The sequence below is a fragment of the Antedon mediterranea genome, chromosome 1 (assembly GCF_964355755.1).
Source record: "Antedon mediterranea chromosome 1, ecAntMedi1.1, whole genome shotgun sequence".
Lineage (NCBI taxonomy): Eukaryota > Metazoa > Echinodermata > Crinoidea > Comatulida > Antedonidae > Antedon > Antedon mediterranea.
Window position 1 is genome coordinate 744,706 of NC_092670.1, and position 10,262 is coordinate 754,967.

The 10,262-nt window shown below is 33.1% G+C and overlaps 2 protein-coding genes across 3 annotated transcripts; one reads left to right on the top strand and one right to left on the bottom strand.

The window, feature by feature from the left end:
• Nucleotides 1–3,082: 3,082 nt before the first annotated feature.
• On the bottom strand, nucleotides 3,083–5,704 carry LOC140045360 (pantetheinase-like). 2 transcript variants are annotated; one of them, XM_072090221.1, is made up of 3 exons: nucleotides 5,669–5,704; nucleotides 4,781–4,979; nucleotides 3,083–4,638 (listed from the first exon to the last, which is right to left on the bottom strand). In XM_072090221.1, exons 2-3 carry the CDS (start codon nucleotides 4,976–4,978, stop codon nucleotides 3,202–3,204), a joined length of 1,635 nt encoding a protein of 544 aa, XP_071946322.1. In that variant the 5' UTR covers nucleotide 4,979; nucleotides 5,669–5,704; the 3' UTR covers nucleotides 3,083–3,201. The 2 variants fall into 2 exon arrangements, with proteins under 2 accessions (XP_071946322.1, XP_071946330.1); XM_072090229.1 differs by lacking the exon at nucleotides 5,669–5,704 and adding an exon at nucleotides 5,482–5,648.
• Nucleotides 5,705–6,100: 396 nt separating this feature from the next.
• Nucleotides 6,101–10,106, top strand: LOC140051936 (lysophospholipid acyltransferase 7-like). The gene is made up of 7 exons (XM_072097292.1): nucleotides 6,101–6,394; nucleotides 6,552–6,678; nucleotides 6,900–7,068; nucleotides 7,509–7,698; nucleotides 8,021–8,182; nucleotides 8,476–8,640; nucleotides 9,118–10,106. Exons 1-7 carry the CDS (start codon nucleotides 6,183–6,185, stop codon nucleotides 9,497–9,499), a joined length of 1,407 nt encoding a protein of 468 aa, XP_071953393.1. The 5' UTR covers nucleotides 6,101–6,182; the 3' UTR covers nucleotides 9,500–10,106.
• The last annotated feature ends 156 nt before the right edge of the window (nucleotides 10,107–10,262 follow it).

The window sequence follows — 10,262 nt, forward strand, 5'->3', positions numbered from 1 at the left end:
TTCAAGCACCACCCACACTGCCGCTACTATCGCCCCAATGAATAGACGGATTCAAACTCCTCCATCCCACCCCCTCCCCCTTTCTCCAAGCCCCCACCCACCCCAAGTTAAAAATTGCAATGCAAAGATAGGACATACAGTTAAGTTTTTAGACCCTCGCCTTCAACCCCTAACTATTTAAAAGTCCTGGATCCACCACTTTCCCCTCCCCAAAATAGAACCAATCAAAAGTCAATAATATACTCAGGTATGTTAATGCTACATAACAAATATTGAAGCCCTGATTTGAAATTTCATTTCATTTAAGGTCAGCATGTAAAATATCACACATTATTATTAAATATTGTTTTTAAATTCTATATTTTTTTACTGTGATGGTTGGATTCAGTATTAATTATTAATTAATAATTATCTGATAATTATTTAATTTCCTTAGTTATGCATAGCAACAGTTACTATGGTAACTAAAATTGAGATATTCTTTAGATTTTGCATATTTATCTTATACAAATTTAAATTTGTAGATTATTAGCAGGCATGCCTTATTTGTATTTTCAAATTACCGTTTCACAAGGTCATATTCGTAAGCACTTTCTTCTGTGATTATTTTTATTCATGAAAACCCCATATTTTATTTACAGCGGCCACCTCCCTTAACGGACGCACTTTGAAAAGTCTGCTTGTTCTTCCTATCTAATTAGTGCATTTGGTGCTTACCGTAAGCAGCTGCGGGCACCTTTTTATACAAAAAATGAGATTTTTTGTAAGCGGCCAATCGAAAAATGTGATACTTATTGCATGGACCTATGAATTAGAGGTGCATGTTTATTGTATTTCTTTATATATTAGCTTTATTTTGAAGAGGTTTTAAAAACATTACTGTGAAGAGATGAGAAAACTACACAGATTTTGACCGACCATTTTTCATATGATAAAAGTTTTTAAAATTGTCTGAAAATGCTAAAAAATACTAAACCACCTGATTATAAATAATAATAGGCCTACAATTATAAGCGGCCACTTTTCCAGGTCCCGAGGGTGGCCACTTACGGGAGGTTCAACTGTATTTAAAAAAACAATTATCCTTAGTTATGCATAGAAACAGGTTCTAAGATAACATAAATAATACATTTTGACATAACTGACCCAACAAATGACCCTTTCACAAGGTCAGACATTTCTGGGATTCAGTAGATAAGTAAATTTTGGAAAAAGTAGTAAAGCTATGTAATCAATTGTTTGTAGTCATGAAACCCCATATTAAAAATATTGTACTTAGTTACGTATAGAAACAGTTGCTACAATACATTATAGGTAAAATATTAATGTCATTTTTTTCATGAAAACTCCATATTTAATTTTTTTTTTTAAATATCATTAGTTACAAGTTTAAGATAACACTAACGGTCATTTTTTTACCTTTATTCAGATTCGTCAAGACTTTCTTTCTGAGATTATTAGGATTCAGTATTTAAAGTAAATTTGGCAAAAAGTAGAAATGTAAAACTATGTAGAAAAAATGTTTTGTATTTATGAAAAACCCATTATTTTTTTGAAATTTTCGCATAGAAACAGTTACTATGGTAAAATGTTAACCTCAAAATGAATGAATTTACAAGGTCAAGTTTGTCATTAATGGAATGCAGTAGGCCTAGAAGTAAAATTGAGAAAAATTACAAATGCAATCAATTCTTTGTATTTATAAAAACGTCATTGTTTACGTTTTTTTAAAAAATTACTTTCCTTAGTTACACATTAGTTGCTAAGGTAACACTATAGGTAAAATATGAAAATTGTTGAGAATTGTTATGAACTATCTTGTAAATTTTGATCCGAACATTAATAGTTGTAGTAAAGTGGGGACCTGTCCTGTTTTGCATTCTGACCCCTTTTGACCTCAAATGACCTATTTACAAGGTCAGATTTTTTGGGAGGTCTTTCTGTATCTCTTTACACAAAATAGATTTAAAAATTTATAAAAACCATTGACGCAATTATTTCCAAGTTTAACATTATTTTCCATCAACTAAATATTTCAATGCAAAATACTGTTTTTCTGGCAATTAATTGAAATAAACCTGGCAACACATTCTACTATTTTATCTAAACTATTCGTATGACTCTAGTAGCATTATGACAAGCCACATATACATTTTATTATTGGATTAGCCATAATTTAAATTGTGTTTCATGTGTTTTGTTTGTTGATATTTTGTTATATTTTTTGTATTTTTCGTATTTTCCTGGCAACACAAAACCTATGTACGAAATTTACCCCAGTGTTTTTTTCGTGATTATTGTTGACAAACCTATTGACTATCACATTAAAAAACCTCATTGATTTAAAAACACCACTTTGGAAGTTATAGGTACGTTTATGAGGCATACTTTTATAAAAAAAATATTTTTTAAAAACACCCCTTTTTAAAATAATGGTATCAACCAAACTCCATTTTGTAATTTATTTTTTTTCTACATTAAATGGAACTCAATACATGTTGATTACACTGCTATAAACTAAAACTGTATACTGTAAGTATTTTTGGTTAAAATAAGTATACAAGTTTGTACTTTTTCACTATAGAAAATCTGTGAAAAATGGCAAAAACATCAAAATTTGGATAATTGACCGTTGTCATGGCAACGGAGGCTAAAAATTAAAATGAATGTTGTAGATATGCTTTTTATTGAAATGTCTATTCATGGTAAAAATTTGAGAGAAATCCATTTTTTTACATCTGCCACCAAATCTTTGATTTTTACAGACAATGGCTCTTAAGTAGTTTAGTTTGAAAGAACTAATTTAAAATGCAAATTTTAATACAAAATCCATTTTATTTTTTTTTTGGTATCTGCAAAAAGAGTTCATATCATTCATGTCAATCTCTGACTGCATATACTTTCTATCGGTTGCGTCCAGCTGTGATCAGTAACTTGTTACGGACATAAAAACATTCACAATAAGTTAAATAACCATTATTTATTCATTCATCTGATAATCTTATATATAAAATTTAAAAATAGCTTTATTTGCTGTATCTGAATTTCTTTGTTTAAAACAGTCAAATTGCATTAAAAAAAAATCACCTTTAGTTTAAAAAACAATTATACGTAACTATTATTTTGCGAAAATCAACATATATATTATTGCCTCATTTATTCATATTGTTCCTATTTTGTTGACGCTTCCATCATAATTACTTATATACTATCCTTTTCATACCAACGGCCATATATATTAGCAGCTAATAGTGGATTCTCAATACCGTTTTCCACAGTCCTTATATGGTCATATGGAAACTCAGATATCCATTCCTTACCGATCACTGCCAAATTTACTTTGTTAGTTACAATTTCCGGAAAGAGGTGAACTTTAGAATTATAACCAGTTATTCCAAGACTGATATTCTGGAATATTTCAGTTGCTGTTTCAATCTCACCACCGCATTTGGTTCCTTCATTCACCTGACATCTGACTAAGCTGCATGTTTGGAGGTAGTACTGACCGTTGTGGGTGTGTAATCCGTCAAAAGCGCCAAGAGCGTACAGTTCGTAGCTACTCTTTTCTCTGCGCGTAAAGTCCAGATGGCAGCAGATGGTGCCGTTACAGATTGATATCTGACCAGAAGCCCCAGTAAGAGGTTGGAATGTGTACATATCATCATTCAAAATGCCTTGGAAAGTGGTATTGTCTTGATGGGTTGTCTTTTGATTATTCTTAGTTCCATCATTTTGCAGAAACTTATTGTGATCTCCATTCATATACTTCTGCTGTTGTTGGTTATCCTCCTGCTGTTGTTGGTTATCCTCATCCAGAAGAGCTCTCAACACTGGTGAAACTCTTTCTAAGGAATGCTTATCCATGGCTTTCAGCTCGGAAATAATCTTATTTCGAACTTCTGGAACGATATTGGTACTTCTATGATTCGGAACATCAACAATTAACAATTTAGACCTGTACGTTACCATGTCGTAGTGATACGTCAAAGCACCGATCTGCCCATTATATATTCCGCTACCCGTCATTTTGACAATTGGTAAATGTTGATTGGATGCTAGTAGTGTAGTATTATAATGTATGGCCCACGCTTCTTGGTACTCAACCGCACTAAGCAATGGCAACTCATTCATCCAAGCTGTTGGAAATGCCATTATGTCTACTCCAACGCCATACACTAAATCTATAGCTGGGTAGGGGAAAAGGATGTCAAAACATGTGAAAAGCCCAATTGTTCCAAAATCAGTCTTAAAGACACCGTAGTTATCTAAACCGAAACCAGAATCAAATATCTCTTTTTCATCGGCGTAAACTTTCATCTTGTGATATCGAGCAACTAACTGCCCATTACTTGCAAATGCAACATCGGTATTGTAAATGAATTGTCCATCTGGTGGGCATGGGGCATCTACTTGACAAGGTTCAACGGAAATCACATTTGCCACGATTATTATATTATTTTTAATCGCTAAGCAGCTTAACTTCTTAAGTATGGTGGTATTATTAAACTGCACATTAGTACACGGTATAACGCTAGACATGTATGGATTTGGAACCTTTTCTCCAAAATACGGAGCTGTATTTCGTGTCTGACCAAACCCGGTGATTCCATATTCTGGGAAGACAATAATTCTTGCTTTCTGAAATGATAAAAGTGAAATAGAAAAAATATCAGTGATAGAAAATATGTTTTTTCTATTTTAATTCTGGTATTTCCAATCCAATCTATGATCCTCATTCCATTTTCAATAAGCAGACTTAAGATGAAACTGGGGAACATACCTGTTGTGATGCTGTTTGAATCAGTTCTTCAAAATGATTGAGATTTTTGTTTATAACTTTCAAAGCTGATTCCTTGTTTATAGAGGACAGCACCTCAGAGGTAACTGGCTCGACAACAGCGGCAATGAAGGTGTCACCTGCCTTGACCACAGATATGGCACAAAGGAACAACATCCAGCAAACACAGGAGAGATCCATTCTTGAAGACAAAAGAAACATTTCATTAAATAAAATAAGTAGTGTATGATGGACATCTTTTCTAGCCTTCAATGAAATTCGAATACCTACAGTAACATAACAAATAAAAGAATTTTTTTTTAATTTTGAGAAGCGGTATATATATTGTTTGAAGGTTTGCATGGCGAAATCAAATGTTGCGGTACACCTTGTATATTAGTTCTGAAAAGAACTGTTGAGTTTCTCAACATTTCTTTGCAGAACTAATGATATAGATAGGCCTATAAGTGGTGTACCACAAACTTTATATCAACAAGCGGTGTATAATTATAATAATTAATGTACGGTGGTACTGTATACTTCAATTCAATTATCTTTATGGTTAGGTTGCATTAACACTATTCAGTGTTGAGCCCAATGATAGGATTACCTAGGCTAGGTGCGAAAGCGCACTAGCTAGCTACACTGTGTCTAGGCCCTATAAAAATTGGGGCGGAGGTAAAGGTGGCCAAAAAAGCACTCACTGACATGAAGGCCAGGTCAGTCAGGACAGGTTGGATGACCGCCGTCCATTGGATTGAAGGTAAATTACATGCTAATAAAGTTTAATTTGTTTACTAATGATATTAATAATAAGGCTAGCTGAATAATAGACTAAATTAAAACAACTACATCTAGGTTAAGCCTGGGCCTAGCGACTAAATTAATTACTTTTTGCCCGACTAAACTCAGCTCTGCTGTGTGTGTAGTAAGCGGCGGCGCCGTGGAGCCGTTTTGTCACATGCGAATGTTATTCTTTTTTGCTTGTATGGAACGCGAGAAACGTTTTATTTGCAATGCGTTAACCAGCATTTCGGAAATAATTTTAGTAATTACAAATGAATGCAAATTCCTCCTAAAATAATGATTCAAAACAATTAATTGAATCGCCTCTGTAAAATTAGAAAGTGCTAAGTGTATTCAAACAAGCCTCGCATCGTAGCGAAAATAAAGTAGTCTTTCACGTTCCATATATAATCAGAAACAATAAAGGAAATTTTCGAAAACGATGAGCGTTCCAAATCGGCTACCTAAACATATCTGACAATTACATTCTAAGCCTAGAGAGGGCGACAGACGTTTTTGTTGACATTTTAGCTTTGTGAAAAATTGTGTGTATAAAAGGAAGTGACTCTCTTTTGTTTTGATGTTTATAATTCTATTTTATTTCAAATAGTTTTCAATCATGAGCCAAGATGAATTTATATACTTACTGATGTTAATTATCTCCATGCCTCTAGGCTACGTGGTGCAACAGATTAAAATCCCTAACCAAAAAAGATGGATATGTTTTGGTGCAGGGATAAGCATGGTTGCTATTGTTTGTGGACAAAATATTATTCATTCACTAATAACTACTTTTGTTAGTTCATTAATTATCAAATTTTCAAGTAAAAGGTATGTGTGAAAACCTGTACCGGTATTAATATTAATAATCAAACTAGACCTATGAGTTGTTTGTCATTATCAAATCATTATCAAACTAGACCTATGAGTTGTTTGTCATTATCAAATCATTATCAAACTACAGTATATTAATAATTTTTTTTCTTAGGTCCTGTCCAACATTATCGTTTCTGTTTGTGTTCGGATATCTCACTTTTTTCCGTACAACACATTATTTTGGATTGCCGCCTCCAACTTCATTTTCAAATGTTGTTCAGCTGCTGTTGACTCTAAGGGTAGGTAAAATTTGCACCAATATGATACCTACAAATAAAAGTGCATACAAAAGAGAATTGTGATGATTTTTAAAACATTCTCAGTCTGACTATTCTGTATTGGGAAAACATAAAAAAAAACAAGAGAAAGTATATATGAATGACATTTTAAAACTATATACAAATATCAGATTAACTAGATGCTTGTCGTATATAAACACAAAATTATTATTTGTTGGTAGATGGTTGGACTTGCATTTGAGATACAGGACTCATGGAAGGCAAAGGAAAAAATAGCAAAATCCAAAACAGAGGAGATAGACAACAGAACATTGATGGCAGTGATTGATGAGGCACCTGGTATAATAGATGTATTTATGTATGCATATTGCTACATTGGTATTCTAACAGGCAAGTGCATTTTAAAGACAGTAGCAATAATTATATGTCGCACTCTCCTAGAGTATGCATAATGTAACAAAATCATGCAGAACTACCAGAATGTAGAGGGTGTCTTTTCTTTTTTCCGTTTCTCATAATAATTGTAGCATTGTTTTACACAAGATTTACAAAAGAAGTTACAGTAGCAATATGTTATACTTTCCTGATTTTGTACATTTAGCATTGTTTTTTTCCCCAATATACAAACAGATTTTTGAAAACATTCCAGCTTCCTCCCCCTTCCAACTTTAACAGTACTACCTGTAATGTCAACAAATAAAAGAATTCTCTAAATATGTGATGGAGGTTTGTTCAATACAAAGAGATTTATGAAACCAACCAGCTCCCCAACATCCAATTTTCTATATAAAGGAAAAAAAAACTAATGATTTATTTGTTTGTGTGTTAAGGACCTTATTATAAATACAAAGTATACAGAGATATGATCAAGCAAACATGTGATATACCAACATTAAAGCCTGCTTTCAACCGTCTTAAGTACATCGTTCCATTTGGTGGTGCTTATCTGTTGCTGTCTCAGTATTTCTACATCAACTATATCAGGGAAGATGAATTCTATGACAACCCATTTTGGTACAGGTAAGAAGTACAATACTACAATGTTGTAAACTAAATATAATTGTTATTTTGTATAATGCCTCAGTGATGACATCATTTCCATCACCATTGTAGCACCAGTTACTACCGAAAGAGATGGATGGACCACCCTCGTAAAATATTGTTGAAATAAATAAATATAAACTATAATTAACGAAAAATTAATGAAAATGAATCAATTTTTGTGTTTTAAACGAACAGACTTAAAAATTGTCTTTTTTGAAAAAAGAAACCAGTACACTCGTCTGGAGTATGGTGATTAAGAGTTTCAATTTAGACTAATAATGCTTGTTGTATATTTCAGATATTTGTTTATGTTTCCAGTGTTCATCGTGTTCAGACTGCGAATGTTTTCAGCGTGGGTTCTGTCAGAAGTTGTTTGTATATTTGCTGGGTTAGGTGCCTACCCAACTCAAACAAATCCTAAATGTGCTCAGGGACCTACTAAACCACTGCCTCAAGATAGGTAAAGCTCCTTACTCAATATATCAACAATATAATTTACATTTCCACATTTGTCTACCTCAAGAATTTAAACTAAATACTTTATTTTGAGCGTGCCCAAATGCGTTTTATACTCTATTGCTTCCGTGTTCTTTAGTTGCACTCAATTATCTGTACCAATAAAAAATTTATCTCACGTTTTTCTGCCTTGTTTTAAGGTGTTACACATTGCCTGGGTAAATTAAATGTTTAAAAATATTACAGTTGTTTAAAATATTAGGAATGAAATTAAAATTGTTTTAATTTTTGTTCTAGTGAAATATTAAGTACAGATTACAACTTTGAAACAATCCACAACATTGATGGTTACATGTGCGACACGGTGTCAACACTGCGTGATGCGATGCGCTACTGGAACATGACGGTACAATGGTGGTTGAAGAACTACATTTACGTCCGATGTCCAATCAAACCGCTACGGTAACTGGTTCATTGTTTAGAAATTCATTGAATATTATAGTACTGTAATGTGAAGGTTTCCAGTACACCATGCGATTTCTAAAAAAAAGGAAGTAAAATTAGTGAGAATATCTTTTGTTTTGTTTGTAAATTGATAAAAAATGTCAAGTTCAATATAAGCATAATAATAATTTTGGAATTGAAGTGTGGAAATTCTTAAGCTCTGTCTACACCATCAAACTGTATGTGACAAATGTCATTTATTTTATTGATGTGTATTGTATTGTTTTGATGAATAAAGAGATTGATTTGGTATACACGACAACATCATATCACATCACACTTTTTTTGTAAGGCTAGTTTGATAGCGTAGACAGAGCATTACATAAAGTATTACTATGTAAAATGCATTCTGAAAACCAAACATAAATTTTCATTCATTAAACTCACCAGCGGAATTTCCCATAGGTTGCTAATTTCAACTTTTCATATTTGCAGAACTTCCATTACACTGTTTGTGAGTGCAATCTGGCATGGTGTTCATCCTGGTTACTTCCTGAGTTTCCTCACCATTCCCATCATGCTCTTAGCAGAAGACCTTATGATCCAAGCATTCCGTACGGAAGGGAATTCCTGGATCTACCGTAAACTCAACTGGTTCGTTAGAAGCAGAGGTCTTGATTATCTAGCGATGGGTTTCCTATTATTATCTTGGAAAGACACGATACGATTCTGGAGTTCTGTTTATTTTATCCCTCACATATTTAGTGTTTTGTTCATTATTATTGGTTTGGTGTTCAAACCAAAACAAAAGAAGTTAAAGGATGAAAAAGATAATATTAAACAAGTAAGCCAGAGTATTGGAAAGAAGACAGACTAAAGCTATACAGAATCTGCAGAAAAAATGTCCATAGCTAAAAATAAGGGGAAGAGGAGATGCACAGGATTTATGTACTTAATATATAAGATGGTGTAGGGGACGATTGTTTTAAAATCATGAATAATTTGCTATTACTTAGCACCCAGTCCATAACAATGTACCTCAAATAGTTTAAGTTGTTAAAAAATTATGTTTAAATGTGTCGTAGGGCCCCTCGGAAGAGCAGTTTACATATTAATACTAAAAGGGCTACCCTACTGAAAAAAACCGAAATAAACAAAGTATTTATATACTGCTGGTGTTTCCTCTACTACAGTGGATTAAATGTACAGAAATAGACTTTGTGCCATCATAAAGGTCTTGTAGTGGAGCTGTAGCTTGGTGGTTAACATGCTTGCCTTCCAATCCCAAGGTCCGGCGTTCAATCCTGACTTAGTTCCAGGGTTGTAGCTCACGTTGTTGTTCAACTCCACTCCCTAAGCTTCAGATGATGCTTCATTTTTAAGCACAACAAAATGATAAAATAATCATGTAATTGGCGAGTTGCTCGCTGTTGGATGCGTATGAAATAAAACAGAAAAATGTGGCTTAAATAATCACTGTATAAATAGTGCAGCTACCATCATGTCTGTAGTTTCCATATCAAAGCAAATATAAAACATTGTTGACAACAAATTGAGGAAGCACTAGCAGATTCTAACATAGTCTATTCAAAACAGTAATATCATGATCTGTAATAATAAAAGCATTATAATGGAAAAGA